The sequence below is a fragment of the Anguilla anguilla genome, chromosome 9 (assembly GCF_013347855.1).
Source record: "Anguilla anguilla isolate fAngAng1 chromosome 9, fAngAng1.pri, whole genome shotgun sequence".
In the NCBI taxonomy this organism is placed as follows: Eukaryota; Metazoa; Chordata; class Actinopteri; order Anguilliformes; family Anguillidae; genus Anguilla; species Anguilla anguilla.
This window is the reverse complement of record NC_049209.1, coordinates 29,325,425-29,345,811: the sequence shown is the minus strand read 5'-3', so window position 1 is coordinate 29,345,811 and position 20,387 is coordinate 29,325,425. Positions and strand designations below refer to the sequence as shown.

The 20,387-nt window shown below is 42.4% G+C and overlaps 1 protein-coding gene across 2 annotated transcripts; it reads left to right on the top strand.

The window, feature by feature from the left end:
* The first annotated feature begins 210 nt into the window (after positions 1–210).
* Positions 211–19,646, top strand: LOC118234948 (myotonin-protein kinase-like). 2 transcript variants are annotated; one of them, XM_035431837.1, is made up of 15 exons: positions 212–1,380; positions 8,425–8,516; positions 10,259–10,342; positions 10,694–10,789; positions 11,392–11,540; positions 12,044–12,137; positions 12,472–12,669; positions 13,317–13,565; positions 13,990–14,069; positions 14,775–14,871; positions 14,952–15,100; positions 15,484–15,581; positions 16,847–16,908; positions 17,566–17,640; positions 17,903–19,646. In XM_035431837.1, the coding sequence occupies exons 1-15, from the start codon at positions 1,221–1,223 to the stop codon at positions 18,002–18,004; spliced, it is 1,785 nt and encodes a 594-aa protein (XP_035287728.1). In that variant the 5' UTR covers positions 212–1,220; the 3' UTR covers positions 18,005–19,646. The 2 variants fall into 2 exon arrangements, with proteins under 2 accessions (XP_035287729.1, XP_035287728.1); XM_035431838.1 differs by lacking the exon at positions 16,847–16,908 and having other exon boundaries at positions 211–1,380.
* Positions 19,647–20,387: the final 741 nt, after the last annotated feature.

The window sequence follows — 20,387 nt, the reverse complement described above, 5'->3', positions numbered from 1 at the left end:
CTCATTCTGTAGCTGTTCCTGAAAGCATGGTGACACATGGAAAAACATGCACAGTGACACACATATATAGGGGAAAAGAAAGAGAGAGAGAGAATAGGGGTAGCTGGATGGGGGAGTGCTTATAAACAGAAGACAGAGTAGGGCGGGAGTCTGCTGGGAAAGGAAAACAGAGAAGAAAAAAGTTATGAGGACAAGAGAGAGAGAGAAAGACACGCAGAGAGAGCGAGAGCAGGTCAATGATAAACAATGAGAACCAACCCTAAGAAGGGTAAAGAGGAGAAGCAGCAAGGGGAAGAGGAAAAGACAGAAAGAGGAAAAATAGGACTGGGCAACTGAGCAAGTGAAAGTTGAAGTTGGAGGAAGAGGAGAGAGTGGTAGGGGTGGAAGAGGAAGGAGGAGTGACACACAAAGCATAGAGATGGGTAACAAGGTTTAAGCCATAAAAAACAGCAATACACTCCTGGACACTTTAAGGCATAAACACAAACTGCAAAACAGGTCTTTGATTAATATCGGTGAGAGAGACAGATAGAAAGAGATGGACGGATGGAGGTAACCGGCAGGTATGTCTCCACTCCTAACCGATGCACAGCATTTTGAGGCCAGCTGCGAGAAGCCAGTCAGCCGCAGAGAGACCAGAACAGGGAGGGAGGCTGGGAAGAGAGCAGTGCAAAAAGAGGAAGAGAGACGGGCTGGACAGGAAGGGAGAAGACAAAGGCAAACCTGAGAGCAAATAGAGAAGTGAGCGATAAAAAACACACAACACGGAGCGCTGCAATAAAAAAATCACAAGAGTGAGAGCGAGGGGGAGAGAGAGAGAGAGAGAGTGAGAGAGAGAGAGAGAGACACACACACACCAAAAAAGGACTGAAGCCAGAGCTGAAATCACAGCTGGGCTTGACAGATGCTGTAGAGACACGGGGAAAGGAAAAGCCTGGGAGAGCTACAGACAGACCAAAAGGAAGAAAGAGAGGGAGAAAAGGGGGAGGGGGGGTGCCAAAGTTGAAGCCAAAAGCTGACAGACGGAAAGAGGAGAAAAGCTCAGAAGAGGTCAGGGAGGAGAGAGCAGAGGAGATAAGCAGTGTGACATTGACTGCAAAGAGAAGCGACAGAGAGGAAGGGGAGTCTGGGAGAAGTGGGAATCCGGTAGGCCCGTGGCCACACCCTCCATGGGGACCATGGGGTACCAGGGGGGCCTGTGAATCCCTGGAAGGGGCACCATGTCTGCGGACCCTGGACCCCCAGAATCGGGCCTGATGGACCAGTTTTCAGGGCCCGTGGGCCTCCAGACACTGCTGGACCTGCTGGTGGGCGTGTACCAGGAATTTCGAGCATCGCCCCTCGCCCGGGAGAAGTATATCGCGGGATTCCTGCAGTGGGGTCAGTTATCTCTCTCTCTCTCCCTCCTTTTTATTTATTTTTTTTTACCTTCATTAAGCCATATGTCAGCGGAGAACTCAGTTCTCTTTTGTGGTCACATGACATGGGAGTCAAAGTAGGTAGGGGATGCAAGAGAGATCAGATGAGTATGTGGTCAGATGAAGATTAGACAGATAGTTCATGGTAAACATTTGACCAGGACCCCAGCATTAACACCCCCTACCTACCATGGGCTCTTTAAAGACCACACACTGTAAAATGTTTGCACAGCAGTGAATCAACTCTGATTGATTATATTTTGTTCTGATAGAGTACATTTGATCTCTATAGGGTTCATGTAACTCTTAGATTTTATTTAAAGATTTGAATGATTTTGTAATTTTACTGTGCAATGAGTCAGAACTTTAGCTTAACCTCTCATGCAAAGGATGACAGCTTCTTCTCCTTGACTATGCCTTTCTCTGATGGACTTGAAGCCTGCGCTAGAAGTATTATTTTGCACAGGGAGCTGTCAGTGGGTACAATAGGTTGCCAGGTCATGTAATAAAAGCAGAGACCCTCGGGGTGTTCAAATCCAGGTTTGACGCTGTGTGTGATACCCTGTTCCATGTGATTAAATACTATAATATGCATTCTTGGTATTTTTTTTATTTACACTTAAAGTACACTTAAGTATAAAATAGCATACTTCAGCATATTATTTTTGGGGTGGTTTGTAAGTATATGAATAGTCTTCATGGGCTGAATGGGTTATCATTATAATTTAATATTCTTATGTTTTTCTTCCTGTGTTCCTACTGTGTATGTGCGTGTGTATGTGTGTGTGTGCCTGTGTGCCTGCGTGCCTGTGCATGTGTTCCCGTGGATAGGTGACAGAGTACATAATGCATTCACCAGACTCTGGCAACAGCAGTTACCTGGTTTGATTCATTCTTCAGCACTTTCATCATTCTGGAATCTCATTTACCCGGGTTGATTCCTCTTTGGAGCTGAGAGAAATCACACTTGAGCTGAGATTCACAAGATATTTATATGCAGCATAGCAGAGGAGGAACGATGGATACAGTTTGTGTTATCCCTTCACCTCCAGGTACAATAAATCAAATCGCAGAAATGATTAGCCATGGTGTTTTATCAGTGTAAAGGCAGCAGTCAGATTTTCAGTGTGTATATTTTTATCAACTTTATTTTTTTATCAAGGTATTATTTCATTCATTGAGTGCTTTCATATCATATCTGTCCTGCTGTTCTTTTATAAATGTAATTTATAATCACAGTCTAGAACAAGGAACTCAAAGTCCAGGCCTGAGGGCATGTGCCTTCTGGTGTTCCATGCATCTCAACACTCAGTTACTGAATTTAAATCAATGATTGGCTAAAGAGTCAACACACCTTCTTTCTAAGAGCTAAATTGGCTGCAGACTGCGAAGAAGATCCAAAAACCTGCAGACACTGCAGCCCTCCAGGGTATGAGTTTGATATTCCTGAACTTGAGTATCAAGCACTGTGACAGACCTGTCACGCCTGGTATTTCATGAAGTAGGATTGCTGAATTCGTTGGACAACTGCACTGAACAACCAGGAACAGCTCTTTTTATTTCATTCCATGTGCCAGATTTGGGAGAGTTAAGGTGAAACAGGGCCCTGGTACTGAACACCCCAAAGGTCTCTGAACCTTGGTTTTGGTCCTGGTGAGCACTGTGGGATACCTTGGATGGGTAATAATGAATTTAGTGCACAGGCATGGGCAGTAGATCAGAAATAGAGAGTACGTTACATTGCATTACAGGCATTTAGCAGGCACTCTTATCCATACCATTTGCAATACGTAATTTGTATTTGTCCTAATACTGTAGCTTATTCTTCTGCCTAGTTGGCTTTGCAGAGGTTAGGTCTGAATAGTGTTCACTGTGTGAACTAAACTGCGTTCTTGGCTAGAAATAGCTGTACTAAATAAGTATTGTACCTTACTGAGCCTGTGTTTAGCAGTTGTCTATGACCATGAAATGCACTTTTTGTACGTCGCTTTGGATAAAAGCGTCTGCCAAATAAATGTAAAAATGTAATGCATCCATTTTTACAGTCAGATACAAGGCTACAACAGCAGTGTCCTGCCCAGGAATCAGTACCAGCACGTGAAAGCCAACACACTGCTGACCGTGTGATTCAGAACTATTTCTGCTGGTTTCAATCTGACAGCAGCCATGTCTGTTACTGGAATTAGAGGGCATTGCAGCACTGTGAGGGGCCCTGTCCTCTAGTGTGTGTATTTGTGTATTTGGGATTGTATATATGTGCGGATGGATGCGCATGCCTGCCTATGTGTGTGTGTGTGTGTGTGTGTATGTGTGTGTGTGTGTGTGCATGGCCCCCCCTTAGCACCGCCACTGCTTCCCCCCCCCCCAGCACCGCCACTGCCCCCCCCCCCCCCCCCTTATTGTCTTGTCAGTCTGGGGTACCCATCCTCAGCCTGCACTGTTTAATTTAATATGGTTTCAGCATAGCTATTAATGACTCATACACAAAACATAAGCATAAAAACATACACATTTAAATGTTTTTAAACACGTTTTTTTTGCCTTGTGCATGTGCATGTGGCCTGTGACGTGTGTGTGCGTGTGTGTGTGTGTGTTTCTGTGTGTGTGTTTCTGCACTGCAGCGTATATAGAAACGAAATTGTGGTGAAGCAGTGTTTTGTTCCTGCTTCCTGTTTTCTGGAGCTCTACCTTTTTTCCCTGACTCAAGCTCTGCTTATTGGATGATACTGATTTTGGATTAGAATTTTTTGAGGAGATTTAGCACCACAATGTTTTTCTGTCATGGCATTGCATCTTATTAAAATAATATTGCAAGGGTTTTATATTGAAGTTTGAACCAAGGGGGTGTGTATATATTGTTTAAATGTTTTAAAAATACGAAAAATGATTTGAGAAAAAAAATTTATCCCAATTATCTTCCAATGGGGTAACAGAAATGTACATGATAATAAGATAATAAGAAAAATCATTTTAGTGGAAAACTACAAAGTAATAAAATGAGTCTTAAAACTCTAAAGCCAGCTCTTAGTACTTATGTGACAATGTACTGAATTGTCGCATTAGTCAGCCTGTGCCCTTCCCACCAAGTATCCTGTATGTCAAGGGTGCTCTCCTGGGGTCCCGAGTGCAGTCAGGGGTGTGCTCTTAATTTAAGGGAGGCTGGGATGGTCAGTCCCAACATGGCCCTCCCGTCACGGTCAGATGAGAAACAGCTGGGGACGTGGCCAGAGTCAACACGAGCAGGAACAAACTGTGACTCTCTCCCTTTTCCAGCATTCTGAAATGACAAAAAAAAAGTCTGAATGAAAATGACATCCAAACACCGTTAGAGGACTGGACTGATCCAGGGCAGTCTTCACACACCTCTGATCCATGTCTGTGAGGAATCCGTCAAGAAATAGGGACAGAAGGAGGAAGAGGAAGAGCAGAGATGGCCTTCTCTTGGCTATGGTGACAAAGTGCGGGAGACTCCACTGTTCAGAGCTGCTGGGAGTGAATCTTGGCCCTGCACATTATCTGTGTCCCGTCCTAAAGATACACTGTGTTATTCAGCACGCTGCTAGTTTGATATCAGAACTTTCAACTCGTTACACTTCATTTCCTGAATCTGCAGACAGCAGGATTCGAAGGTCTGGACCCAGGCAAGCACACTGCAGGTGGCACTGCGTTTATACTGCATGTGTGACTGAGAAAGAGACATAACAGCTGGGGGAGAGAAAGAAGAGTATAAATGAGAAAGAGAAGGAGAGATAGAGATGAAAAATGAGATATAAATAAAAACCTTCACAGATACTGCAGAAGATATTGGACGAGACTCAGCGCACTGTAGGGGACACTGTGTCTGCAAAGAGTGAGAGAGCGAAAGAGGGAAAAGGGCATCCATTCAAATTGAATTAATTTCAGAGAATTGAATCAAGAGAGAGAGAGGAGAGGGAGATGACAAGGGAGACACTATCGGGTCTGTGCTTGTGTGTCTGCCCGAGATATTTCCATTTATGAGGCTGGCAGGCAGGCTGGCTTCAGTCCACTAGTGGGGGGTTGGGGGATAAACACAGCAAGCACAGGGGGATGGAGTCATGCATTCGCACGGAACTTTCCACTGCATCACAAAGCACGGCAATTGCCGTGATCACTCACTGTCACAGGGGTCCGTTGTCAAGACAGCCCTTACTGAAATAGAACATACTGCAATATATTGTAAAAAATAAAAAAGTTTTTTATGTATTGGTAAATGTATATATAGTATATTGAAATATCTGAAAGCAGATACATTTCTATATTTGCCAATATATTGCATGAAATATCTCGATAAAATGTTTCAACATGGTCAGTTTCTGCAGAGAGTTCTGTGGAGGTCAGCGATCTCCTGTACCTGTCACGAGGGTTGGCAATATATGTTTACATTTAGCTATTAGCATCCCCCTTATTCAGAGCAAATTACAAAGGTTCATACACAAAGATGTAGGCAATATTAGAGACAAAGTCATCATCAATGTCAAAAGTAACAAATAGGTTTGAGAATTTAATGTTTGCTGTACTTCAAATAAATTCATTTCTAAATGCATTAGTATGAATGTATTTCATATTTGATACAGGTTGCCGTTGTATTTTTGTACAGCTTATAATTCTCTGTGACCTGCAAAGAAACCTTTGCCTGATTTTTTATCATGGTTCAAATATACATTTATTTGGGAAGTATATTGAATTTTGAATCTTATTATAATCTGACCCATTTCTGCCAGTTATGGACTTGTACAGCCTTGCCATCTTACCTGGGTCACCTTCCATTGTACTCTGAGTGAAACTCAAACTCCCACAATACATAGACCCTGGTACTGTGGAGTCTAGTGGCCCACCTCTCTTGCACAGCTCCAGCTGATGACAACTTACATGCGCCTCTCTGTCCAATGGCAATCCACACTTTTCATTGGTAAGGAAGGGGGGCGAGGGTCCTGTCATTAGATATATACATTTTGTCACACAGCTCAATGCCTATTTTCCTTTTTTTATTTGGATATATGCCTTTCTCAAACTCCTGTTCTGGAGGCTGGCAGTGTCTGTAGTTTTGTTGTGGTTTCCTTTCAATCAGTAGCCAGTTTAGACTTTGGAATCAGGATGTGTGAACTCCTTAACCAATCAGTGACTTAAATTAACCACTTAAATGCTGAAAAACAGAAATACAATGTGATCCTCCGGAACCCAAGTTTTGAAATCACTGTAATGCATATACTACATTTACTGTGTTGGGGATTTTTTTTTATCATTGTGTTTACAGTTTATTATTCTATAAAAAGGCTGGAAGTAGGGCATTGATGAGGCCTGTTGCTTACTTCAATGGATTCCTAACCTGTAATCCACTCCCAGTTAGAGAACAAATAATAGAATGTTTGTTCCTTTACTCCAGAGTCCTTTCAGAACATTCCATAGTTTTTTTCTGTTTCATTCAAACCTTGGCCCAGGTAGCTGCTTGCATAGTTTGGTGATTCCATGACCTGGTACACAGAGTTATCTCTGTAACACAGTCTTAAGTAACCACATCCCAGAGTATCAATAAAACGGGGGGGTCACTCCCAGTATGGTACTTCCAGTGCCAGAAAGTGCAGTTAGTGCAGCAGTACTTGTGCAGTGCCTGTGACGCCGAGTGGGGCTGAGTGGGGCCAGCGATTTCTAGAAGCTTCTTCCCCGTTCTTTCCACCAGAACAGTTTACACTGTTGCCTTAGTCTCTCTTGCATTCCTCCCAGGCTGGGAGGGCAGGGTCTATGCGGGAGACCAGGGAAGAAGAAAAGTCAGCAGCCCTGGAATACTTGCCTTAAAAAAGTCTTAAACACTGGCAGCTATTCTTAGAAGCATCTGTTCTATTTCTGACCTGTTGCTTTCTTAAAGGAGAAATGGACTGCTTTCCCTGCTCTGTCTGGCCTCCGAACACAAGGCCATTTCAGAGTGAACAACATCAAACTTAAAACATGTACCGGTTTGTCAGAATTAAATAACCTCTTGATATGCCTTCACACTAGATGCTGGGAACATTCCAGAAAATTCAGCTACACTGTAAAAATAACCCTTCTTAATTCTGAAGGTGTGAAACCTCCTCATGTTTTGTCACTGTTTTGGTGACATCTGTTTATATTCATATTACAATTGAGTAGCTTCTTTAACAGTGCATAACTGCGAGTTCAGAACCAGCATCAATCCATCTCTGGTCTAGAATGAAATCCAGATCTATCTAAGTCAGTGGTTGTCAAACTCGGTCCTGGGGACCCCCGTTTATGCTGGTTTTTGTTCCAACCACAATCGCAATCCCAGAATTTTAACAAGCTGTTATTTTTTCTTGATTATGTGCTTTCATGTTTTAAAGCAGGGGTGCACACGGGCTCTTTTTTCACCAGAAAGGGCCAGTGTGGGTGTCGGCTTTTGTTTCAACCAAGTAGTATGGTGTGTTACTGCTTCCAATAGTTTGATATGTTCCTGTGCCACAAACATTTAACTGAATTTGGCATGCTTGAAAATGTATGACCCAAACAGAGTGGTCAGACCAATGAATCACAACCATGAGTGTCAATGCGTGTTAATTTTCACTGACATTAAACTTCCGGGCACTGTATTTCAATATATTGAGCAAAACACATTTTATTGAGATGAATCTGGAGGACTTTACTTAATGGCATATAGCCTGAAAAAGTCTAAGTATGTTTGATTCATTCTGGCTCCTTCATTACATGGGCTATCCCATGGAGTATCCTATTGAGGTAGGGTTGGAAACGATCCATTACATCCTGTATTTCAGCCAAGAACGAATGTGAGAAGGAGTGCTCATCTCAGAGTTTCTCAGGTTTCTGCTGTTCATTATTCTTATCCATTATGAGCTAGAATGTCTACCTCATATTAGATCAGCACTCTTATTCTATGATATGTTAAGACTATGGCCCAGGTCTGTGTCAGCCATTCATCAGTGTCAGTAATCACTGGCCAGACCAACCTTACTGTCTCTCTCTCCTCTTATGTCAGCGGAACCCCTGGTGAGACAGGTGAAGAAGACCCGCATCCAGAGGGAGGACTTTGACATCCTCAAAGTGATTGGCCGAGGAACTTTCAGTGAGGTGAGGGGTGGGGGGGGGCAGGGCTAAGGCCCAGTGGATTTCCTGCTGTACATGGAGGCTCTGGAGGATGTGATGAGACCGTGAGGTTTCATGAACACCACATTGGGAGGAATTACAGCTGTCAATCACTGACTTGTTTCAATCCAACAGCAGACGCTGCTCTTCACAGCAGATCAAACTATTTGTTTACATCAGTGTCTTACTGATATCTTATGACAGCTACACCTATTCCCTCATCAGTACATACAGTGACAGTTGGCTTGTATTCACACCAAGGCCCCAGAGTGAGGCTTCAGAGCACTGGTAAATGGAAGAATTCTGCCCCTAATGGCTGGACCCAGTATTACTTTAACACAATTATCCCCATTGGAATTCAATTCAATTCCAGTTCTTGATGGCAACAAATATTTGGGTAATGATGGTGAATACATGCATATCAAACCAGGTCCTGGGCCAGGCAAGCAACATGAATAATTCAGTGAAGCCTGCACACTGAAACTCAAATATATACCTTTATTCAACAAACAAACATTTAGATCCTGTATGGATCTTCATCAGGTAAAACTCTTCCCGGCTAATCAGATGGCATGTCTTATGGTATGTATATTACATTACATTACATTACATTACATTACAGGCATTTGGCAGACGCTCTTATCCAGAGCGACGTACAACAAAGTGTATAACCATAACCAGGAACAAGTATGACGAAACCCCTAGAGAGAAGTACCAGTCCAAGTACAGGGAACAACCGCATAGTTCAACCTGGACCCTGGTGGTTAAACTGATTAACACTAACAACGAGAACGGCAACAACGCAATCTATGGAAAAATAAAAATAAATAAAAATACAAGTAGTCGTTAAGACTGGCGCATCAACTAAGTCACCTATTAAACAGCTGCCTAGTTACAACCCTAAGTTTAGTCATTTACAGGGGGGGAAGGGAGGGATGGGGAGAGGTGCAGCCTGAAGAGGTGGGTCTTCAGTCGTCGTTTGAAATGGGTCACAGTCTCAGCTGTTCTGACCTCCACAGGGAGGTCATTCCACCATCGTGGGGCCAGAACAGACAGGAGACGTGTTCTGGAAGTGCAGGTGCGAAGAGGGGGAGGTGCTAGGCGTCCTGAGGTAGCAGAACGGAGGGATCTGGCTGGCATGTAGGGTTTGAATATATATATGGGGGTTGAACATTTTGTAAAGTTTTACCTGACGAAGATCCACACAGCATCGAAACATTGTTTGTTTGTTGAATAAAGGTTTATATTTGATAGAGTCAACATGCCTCTGTTCATAGAAAGAGTCATCCAGTACCACTCCAAGATTCTTAGCAGGTCAACAACGGGTCATAGATCACCTAGACTCATGTGTACACACATGTGCACAATAGCCAGTTTTATCTTGTCTTGTTTTCTTAAATTGTCACATATTATCCAAGGTTTCTGAATGAACCTTAAAAGGGCTTAGAAATATTATTTTGTCACCAAAACTTGGCCAATTTAAAAAAGGAGAAACACTATACTGTTTCCAGACCCTATTGAGTAGAAATCCACCCACCAGTATTTTGGTACACCTGTGCATTATTCTAAAATTGACAACGGACCACTTGAGTTTGAAATACTTTCTCTTCTGCGTTTCATAGTGAGTAATAGCACAGATATGACAATCATTGTCAATCATCTCTTACTACAGAACCCAATGATTTGCACATGCTCCATCCTCACAAATGCGCAATCTGCATCCGCAGGTTGCCTTGGCGCGCATGCGTAGGTCGCGGCAAGTGTATGCCTTGAAGATCATGAACAAGTGGGACATGCTGAAGCGCGGAGAGGTAAGATGCATACGAATCAAAGATGTCACAAAAACCAGCTAACACTGAAACAGATAGCAAAGAAATGATCAGCATTAAATCAACTGCGATAGAAGACATAAACTCCCCTGTCTGATTCATATAAACTCCGAGCTGAAAGTGCGAACATATGTAGAATTTATTTAGCACGTAACATTTTGATGTGGTGTTTTAATCTTGGGCTTAAAGCAAGCTAGAATGAAAGCTGTTGGAAGCCAAGCTAGAACTACAGAAACCTGGGGTGAAGGATAATCTACTGGTAAGAAAATAAAAAGTAAAAACCGTACAGAGATATGAAGGCGAGCTTACAGTCTGTGCTGTGCGTGCTTGCAGACGGCATGTTACCAGGAGGAACGGGAGGTCCTGGTGAAAGGGGATCGGCGCTGGATCACTGAACTGCACTACGCTTTCCAGGACGACAACTACCTGGTGTGTCTCCTACAAATGGATACATCCTTGATGGCCTAGTTAAGACCATGGTTTGTTAATACACTGGTCAATTTCTTACTTTTGACATTAACCTTATTAAATTCATGCTCACATTGATACAAACTGAAAGAGTGCAGAATTTACAGTGTTTTCTCATGAAGTTATGGCGATGTCTATGTCTCACGGACTTTAGGCAGTCATCAAATGCAAAGGATTTACAACTAAGTATTAAATATGATGACTTTATTTAGGATTGCGTTAATTTGTCCAATACTTTTGGTTCCCCAAAATGGGGGTACTATGTATTACATGGCTGCAATTCTGGTTCACTAGATATGGATGTAAATACCTGTAAATTCAAGCTAACAGTCTGCACTTTAACCTGATATTCATTGTTTCATTTCAGATCCAAAGTACATTGACAACAAAATAATAATACTAATAATTGTGTCACTGTCCAAATACGTACGGACTGCACTGTATATCAACATAATTAGAGGAAAGGTTGGCTCTGTTGCCATATAAGAGGGATCTGTTTTTATTTAGTGAGATTTCATCTGAATTCTGAAATTTTACATGTACGGACTTTCTTTCTGTCTCAGTACCTGGTGATGGATTACTATGTAGGGGGTGACCTGTTGACTCTGCTAAGTAAATTTGGTGATCACATTCCTGAGGACATGGCCCAGTTCTACCTGGCAGAGATGGTGATGGCCATTGAATCAGTCCACCGCCTGGGCTATGTGCACAGGTATTCCATCTCTCACAGGTACAGGCATACAAAAATACATTGTCTCATTAAGGTACATTTAAATACAGGTAAAGTTGAGCTCACAGATATACTCATACATTAGTAAACTGTCTGTCGAAGGTACATTCATACACAGGTAAGCTGTCTGTCACAGGTGCTGAATGCTTGTGTATGCTTAATTTTATTTTAAAATTAAAAACAGCACCTTACTGGTAATAAAAATGAACACGTCATAGGAAATTATTTTTAAAACTATTAACGTGTCAATATGGCAGTCACTCTTTGGGTTCATGGACTGTCGAGAGGTGAAGTTACAATGTATTGCCATATTGACATTTTGAGCACAGCCCTAACACACAGGTAAACTGTCTATCACAGGTACACTCACATGCAGGTAGAGTCTAACTAAGGTAACCAAACTGTCAGGTGTGTCTGACGGATTGTGTTCACGACACTATTCTGTGTGTGCATGCGTGCGTGCATGTGTGTGTTTGCTTTTTCAGGGACATCAAGCCAGACAACATCCTGCTCACGGCAGAGGGGCACGTGAGGCTCGGGGACTTTGGTTCCTGCCTGAGGCTGCAGGAGGACGGCATGGTGAGGGGACACAGAGAACACTAACAGAACACTGATAGACTCTGAGTGGCCATGAGTTATAGGATTTCAGTGATGTCACAGTTATGACATCACAAATAAAATCAAGATTATTTTTCAGATTATAAAAGAAACTGTGGGTGGCTGAACACGCACGACTGGAATGGATTTGTCTAGAGATTAAATTATCAGCAATGGAAGACATCAACAAGCGTTTGATTTTGCATATCACCAGACATGCAAACAACTGACAGACAAAAGACCAGTGTTTTCTGTGCTGGACCATTTGTCAGCTATGTGAAGAGTGTGCATGTGTTTGCCCTGTGTGGCCCCCCAGGTGCATTCCTCTCTGGCGGTGGGGACGCCAGACTACCTGTCGCCGGAGATTCTGCGGGCGGTGGAGGGGGGAGGGCGCTACGGCCCGGAGTGTGACTGGTGGGCCCTGGGCATCTGCGCCTTTGAGATGCTGTTTGGGACCATGCCCTTCTATGCTGAGTCCATCACCGAAACCTACGCCAAGATCATCCACTTTCAGGTGCGCCGTTCACACCTGCCCACCCTCTCTGTCCCAGGCGTGTTTCAAATGAATACATGTGAGAATCTGTCATGTGAAACACAACATTAAAGAGAGTGTGAGGTAAATGAACCATGCATATACAAAATATTGAAGTGGATATTGTTGCTCCTGTACTGAGTGAGGCACAAGCTTAATATTTATAGTTTCTCACATGAGCATACTGCATAACCTGCCTGTATTTCACACACCTGAGTATACAACAAATTGGTGTTTCCGGAACCCTTAATGCATACAGATTAATTTATCATTAATAAAGCTAGTCAGTTAGTACTATGGTTACCTGTGGCAGGAGTACTTTCAGTTCTTGGACTTTGAATCATGCATAGACCAACATGATTAGCATTATTTCATGGCTTGTGAGCTAGCTAAATTGCTTATCATTCATGCCTGTGTAACATAGTTAGCACGTTAGCTACCTGTTGCAGAAACACTTTGAGCTCTTGCACACTGAACATTTGTAATCAAGCATTGCACGCTAGTATCATCACAGTTATTATTTGTTCATAATGACATCCATGGCTTCATAACATAGCTAGTAAGGTAGCTCGCTAAGGGTTCATCCATGCCTGCATGGTGTGGTTAAGCATGATGGCTATCTGTTTCAGGAGCACTTTGAGTTCCCAGCATCGGGGCCAGATGTTTCGGCAGAGGCACGCTCCCTTATTAAGGGACTGATCTGCGAGAGGGAGGAACGTCTGGGGGCAGTGGGATTCGGGGATTTTAGGAATCACTGCTTCTTCTCCGGCTTGGAATGGGGCTCTCTGCACCACCACCCCGCCCCCTATCAGCCTGAGGTCACAAACGCCACTGACACCTCCAACTTCGACATGGTGGACGATTGCCTCAGCGAAATGGTACCGGCAGAACTGATAGATGTTTTTTTTCTTTTAATAGATAAGTAGCCCAGGCCCCAAATTATTATTTTTATTATAGACTTTCTGTTTTTTATTATAAATGCAATTTTTTATTTACTTTTTTCTGACAAAGTGTTTTCACATGTTCAGATAAGAAAGTTACATTAAAACATGGCACAGAAAATGACATAGAGAATGACAAAGCAGAATTTAGTCAGGCACCATTCCACCCATTCAGAGTCAATGCAAACACACAGAAAGCCACAATAAGACATATAACCATACACTGTCCTGTAAAGACTTCTGAACGCTTTGATGAGTGTGTGCACTGGTGCGCCTGTGTGTATGTTGCTGAGCTATGTTTGAATTGCCGTGTTTGACATTCTCACAGAACTTGACTATATGTGTGTGTTTGTCCCCGCAGGAGACACTGTGTGACGTGATGGACAGAGCACCTGTGGGGGTTCACCTGGCCTTTGTAGGCTACTCCTACACTGCCACCAGGTAACCTCACATGCATTATCATACTGTCTCCTAAACAAATCAACTGAACAGATTTATTCATTTCTGAAGTGCTTAATAAAAGGATTAAGCAAGGGTGTTATTTTTTCTTGATTACTCAGGAAATACTGATTTTCAGGCTGTAAATGTCTCTGGGAGCCACTAATATTTGGTTTAATTGCTAAACAGTTTCTCCTGCCATAATCTGTCAATGTGCAGAAACTCCTGATGTGTGTGCTTGCTAAAAACTCAAGTGCCTCTGCCTGTGGTTATAATATTTAGGTCCTGAAAATCAGTATTCTCAAATTAATCAGGCTATTGGGGCATAGCCTAAGCAAAATTAAGCGTGTTTCCTAAACAGGTATTCAGGCCTGCCATGTGTACCAGTGAATCTTGGATATTAGGAGGGGCATCCTTCTGTGACCTGAAAATTGTACATTTGCTTAGGTTAAACACACTCACTGGTGGACAAATATACTGGTGCTAGAATTTTGCTTACATTTCTAGTATCTCTGGCTCCTCTAAACAAAGTTGTGGCTTTCATTTGAAAACCTAAAAAATGACAACACTTGTTAAATCAAAAGGTTTCTATGAATTTGCATGAGGTCAACACCATGTAATACTGTTCATCCCTGAACTTGTTTTTTTAACAAGTGCATGAAACTGAAATATAAACAATTGTCTTTGTCCCTGTCACATTCCCCACAGAGAGACAGGTGCTCAAGACCGTAGTCATGACATCATGATGGAGATTGACAACCAGCGAATCAGAGGCCGTGGTAGTCTGCTGTTTCAGGAGAAACTGGTGAGGGCACTGTCTATTACCAAAAAACACGCCTACAATGCACCACTGCAAACCTTTTGAACTCTTGTGCGCTGTTACAGAGTCAGATGTGGCAGCTAACAGAGAGCCTGCCAGCTCAGCTCCCTGCATTGATGGAGCTACCCCTAGTGTTGCAGCAAGGTACTGCAGAGTTCCTGTGCACTGAGGACAACACTGACCAGAGCACAGCACACAATGAAGAACTGCCCAGGTACCAGGCTAATGTGACAGCATGTCCAGAGAACTCTGTTAACTGAAAAAGTGTGTTACTGAGCCCCCATCAATAGAATGGACAGCAAATAGAATATTACTGTTTCCATAATGATGAGACATAAGTTGAAAAATTCTATTCCGGTCTAAAATTGTCCGGTCACCTGATGGCTTCTTGATCTGAACCAGCCATTAGGAAGAATGGGTATACAATAATTCTACTCTATTGTCCAAACTTTCTTTAAATCAGTGGGTGCAGTCTCACAGAAACCTTAAGGTAATAGATAATAATAGATAAATAGATAGATCATAGTGTCTGGATATAATAACAAATATCGTCCTTGGTCAGCCCAACTATTTTTATATATTTATGTCTCCACCCAGACGGCTGCAGGAGGTGGAGAGGAGGAATGAGGAGCTGGAGAAAGAGATGGAGAGGCTGAAGGTGGAGGTACAGAGCCTACGGGTCAACAGGGAGGCAGGCGAGTATAATTTTCTCCATCCACCCAGTCACACATTCACTCACCTACTCATTCACTCGTGTACTCACTACCTCATCCTCTCAGTATTTATCATCCAGTCATGGTTCTGCCTTGTAACTCCAACTGTTTTGTTCATGTTTAGTGCATGGATAGTGCAGAATTCCCCCTTAAATAAGGTTAAAAAACTGTGTTTACACATCTCATGATTGGTTCTGGTGAGCTGTGAAACACAGAAATCCACATATCCACAGAAATATTTCATGCTTGCACTCTCCATGGTGAAAATTAGCAGAGGGAAGGCCAGTCTTGTGTTTCCAGATCAGGACTGTCAAACAGAAGTCCTGGAGGGCTGTGTATATTGGTTTGTTTGACTTTTAATCAGTAACCAATGAAAGTCTTGAGGGCTGGATTCTGACACCCATGTTCAAGATAATCCCTGCTCACAGTGAGTGTAAGACCAAAGGCAGAATACAAGAGTTTTTGCAGCTCTTAAAGTTAAAAGAATTCACACGGGCATCTGCCTGCGTGGGGGGGATATGTTGTTCAGAACACAGTGATAACTTTCATCCCAGAGTAGGCCTGGGATGATGGTACTTCATGTGTAAATTAGAAAAACTGAGGGGGCTTCTAAACTTTGGATACAAGGCTTAACTTTAGCACTATTATAATACTTAAAAAGGGTTTTTACCCATTTACAGCTAATGTGGCACATAATGTTCTGTTGTATACGTGCATAATGACACCCATCATCAGGTTTGATACGAATAAAACTCATAGGTATTGTTCCTTAAATGGTTTTGTATGCACTTTTGTAAATCACTCTGAAAATGCTAATATGCTAAAAAAAAATGACTAAATGTAATGTAAAGTTCAACTGCAGTCATTATGATGTGGACCACAGAGTGCACATACTGGAGGAGGACAGTCCTGCTTTGGCAGAGTTTTCAAGTGAGCTGGTTGGTGCTTGGCTGAAACTGAATGTGTCTCTTTCCCGAGCACTGCTCTTGCCGGCTTCTGTCCTCTCCATTTCTTTCCATTCCTGTTCATCTCAGAGGATCTAATGGTCTCTCAGTGACACAGTCATGCCTTCACTTCCCACAGTCATGCAGTTCCCTCCACCATATCTGCATGTTATCACACAGCCAGCTACACAGCCTGTCCTGCAGGAGAGCAGTTATCTGTGCAGACAGTGCACTGCGGACACTAGGCTACGCAGTCACGCATCGGGGGCTGCCCTAACCTACCTTTGTCTTCTCTGACCACAGAGCTGAGCGTCTGCCTGTCCCGCCTCTCTTTGCCTGATCACTTCCTGGATCCCACAGGGGATGTAAGCTAACTTCCCACGCACCTTTCTTTGCTCAATTTGCAGCCAATCAGGGCTCAGAGCTGCCCTGGGAGGGTGGTCTCTGTATGCAGACAGTTCTTTGTACCTAGTCAACTAACTAACAGGTTATGAGATGACTTCTCGTTATTTTTTGTTTATGCATGTCTTAACAAGCTATGTGTCGCAGAAAATAGTGTATTTGGTTTATTTCTATTAATATTGATGGTAGTGCACTTATTCAATGATTGTTCTACACAGCTAAATTCTCATTGTTAAATTAATAGTGATGGAGTACATTTTACCCATTTTGAACTCATATAAACTCAGAGTTTAGGTAACACAGAACATCATTCTGCGTTGTTCCTAAAAACAAAATCAGGTCGTATTTATGTCGTTGATCTGCTGGCAAGAAGGTGTGAAGTCAAAATGTCCATCACTGTAAGGTTTGAGATGGCTTTCTGAAACTGCTGTCATGGTATGAGGCAATGTAAAGTTTTCAATATAACTTTTGAATGGTCCACTTCCAGTGTACTTGGGTATTACAATATTTCAACCATGTAGTGTAAGAGTCTGGAGATTGTGGTGCCATTTCTCTATTCCACACTCAGCCTCGGTCTATGCACCACTACTATGCAATACTGATCGTCCATGTGTTTACAGAACTCAGTAGCGCCCCCTGCCTGCCATTACCCACTGGTCATCCCTCTGAACCGGCACCTGCTGCTGTTCCACAGGGTAGGAATATACTGGTGCATTCACTCACCTTTTGTTAAGTCATAAATTACAGTACTTCACCTCATTCTTCCCAGAAGCCAAATTCTTTTTAAAGAATTTCTATAAATTCTTATAGACAGACGCCCTATAGTCACAATCACTGATGCATGTGAATAAAATATTTTTTTTGTTCTGCTCAATGATCAAAAGGCCCAGATTAGATTGGATTTATCTATTTCTAACAGCTGAAAGCATTTCTTTGCCCGCCATCCCTCCCTGGCAGGTGCGCTGGCCGCAGGTGAGGTGTGAGGGTTATCTGCTGGTGTGTGCGGCGGGGGCGGAGCTCCAAGCCTGGAGGAGACGGTGCAGTTCTGAGCTCTCCTGATTCTGCAGGTGACAGGTGACACCCAGAGGTCGTTTTTTCCCAGGGCTGAGCGAGCAGTCTCCTCCCCTCCTTACCCCGCTCGCGTTACTCAAAATCCCCCGCTCAGCCATCAGGAGCACGGCTGGGAGATGGAGAAGACAGTGGATTGATATAGGAGCATCCGACCTCGCTGTTCTGCATCCTGACACTGAGGGCAGCAGCAGAGAAAGTGAGCAGCCTGTACATGGTCTCTCACGGTAGAGAAGGCGGGAGTTCCACAGTTCCAAACCCTGACTCTCACGTCAAAAGCAGTAGGGATGAGAGTGACATAACAAATGCCTTTCCCAAATCACCGTCTTATCAGCAATGAGCTGTCCTCTGGCAGAGCTCCAACTCTCCATTCCTACTGCAGAGGGAGGGGGTGATGACAATGAACCTGGACCTACGGGACTGCACACTGTGGTCTGAGAACCATCACCGCAGGACATGGGACTAGTAGATGCACGGAGGTCACCCAGGGTTCAAATCCTCAAGGCTGAAGATAGGACTGTGTGTTCCAGAATGGGAGCTGTAACCTGTGTGCTGAGGAGCGTGCTCCCTGCTCCCTGTGACACCGGTCCTCCCACCTTCATAAGGACTCAGCTTTGCTTTGCCTTATGAATACCATTTCTTGTATTTAGTGCTGTGTGTGTTAGATGAAGAGGACCATATCATTGGTGTCATTTAAAAAACAAACCTTATTACGCCATTTTTTGCATTTTTAAGCATGATCCATAATATAAAACTTGCATCATCAGCTATGCACTGTCAATGTTTCCTGGAGATATGACTGATGAAGTCTCTTTACAAAGCTGTGTTTGATTATAACTTCTCTAATGTAATATAGGAAGAAAACCATTTTTCTCTTTTTCTGAAAAGTTGTCTATTTGGAGAAACTATTTTTTTAAAGACGCCAATGATATCTATGCACAATTTTTAAATCACCTTAAAAAGTACACTCCTACAAAAAAGTGTCCATCAGTGTTCTGGACACTAAAATCAGGCTGACACCCAGAATTCAGTATGTCAGAGAATTATCTGAGAGGGAAGATAAACACTTGAGACAGGCAGACTGGGTTTTCAGTAGGCACAGAAAAATATGTAGCTACACCACAGACTGACTGACCATTGAAGACAAGGAAAAGCAACTTACAACGGTTCAGCAGGGAGACAGCTGAAAACAAGACCAACATATGCAGACACATGGATAGCTGAGGACTGAAATATCTGGACATTTTATGTCAAAATTTTTCTACAAAAATGAATATGCTGCCATTTATTATAAGTATGTGGACTTTAAATACAGAAGTATATAGTGCCTTCCATAATGTTGGGGATGAGGACATATTTTTTCTTGATTTGGCTTTTTACTCTGCAATTTTAGATTTGTAATTGAAAAATTCACACGTGGTTAAAGTGCAGATTCTCAGCTTTTATTAAAGGGTATTTTTATACATTTTGTTTTCACTGTGTAGAAATTACAGAATTTTTTTATATAGCCCTAAGCTTTAGTTTGGGTATTTACATCCATGTCAGGTGATCTGTATAAAAACTACAGCCCTTTTTATAGACTCCCAGATTTTAGGGGACCAAAAGTAATAAATTAACACAAATAACGTTGTCATATTTTGTACTTGGTTGCAAATCCTTTGTATTCGATGAGTGCCTGAAGTCTACAACTCATAGACCTCACCAGACGATGCTCTGCCAGGCCTGTACTACAGCTATCTTCAGTTCCTGTTTGTTTCTGGGGTGTTTTGTCTTCATTATTATCTTCAACAAGTGAGTGAGAGAGAATATCTGACCAGGGATCACAGAGACACACCACAGCATATTTCCATATAATACTTGGCACTGCATGAGATGTTTACAAGGCAAGTAATAGACATTGAAAGTAGAGTATTTGGAGAAAGGGGATGCAGAGAATGTAAGAAGGGATTTAATTCTGTGGAGTGTAGTGTATGTAACTGTGTATGTGTAAAGCATGAGGGTCCATTTAAAGTGTGCAATAATTGAGTTAGTGCATGACAGGAGCACAAGACTTCTTTTTTTTTTTTCTTTAACTTTCGGGTAACATAAAAGACATATAATATATTTTAACTTTTGTATTTTTTTGAAAGTTGGCTTATTTTAATACAGAAATATAAATATAAGAGTTTGTTCTTGATCACATGAAGTCACATTTGTTTTGGGGTAAAAACAGATATAACACAAATAAAATATTTATTGTGCAATAAGATGTATGCTGTCTTGGTTCATTTGGAAGAAGTATGTTATTGAGTTTTTCATTTTATTGATGAAACACTCCTATAGATTGACTGCTAAAGCATTATCCTCTGGTAATTTAATTCAAATGTATAAAGTT

What these genes read in the sequence shown, in the direction of transcription:
- LOC118234948 (XM_035431837.1), top strand. Translation starts at nt 1,221, where the DNA reads ATGTCTGCGGACCCTGGACCCCCAGAATCGGGCCTGATGGACCAGTTT. An exon ending in GCCGAGGAACTTTCAGTGAG is followed by an intron (nt 8,517 to 10,258) that starts GTGAGGGGTGGG and finishes CTGCATCCGCAG; the next exon opens with GTTGCCTTGGCGCGCATGCG. An exon ending in ACATGCTGAAGCGCGGAGAG is followed by an intron (nt 10,343 to 10,693) that starts GTAAGATGCATA and finishes GCGTGCTTGCAG; the next exon opens with ACGGCATGTTACCAGGAGGA.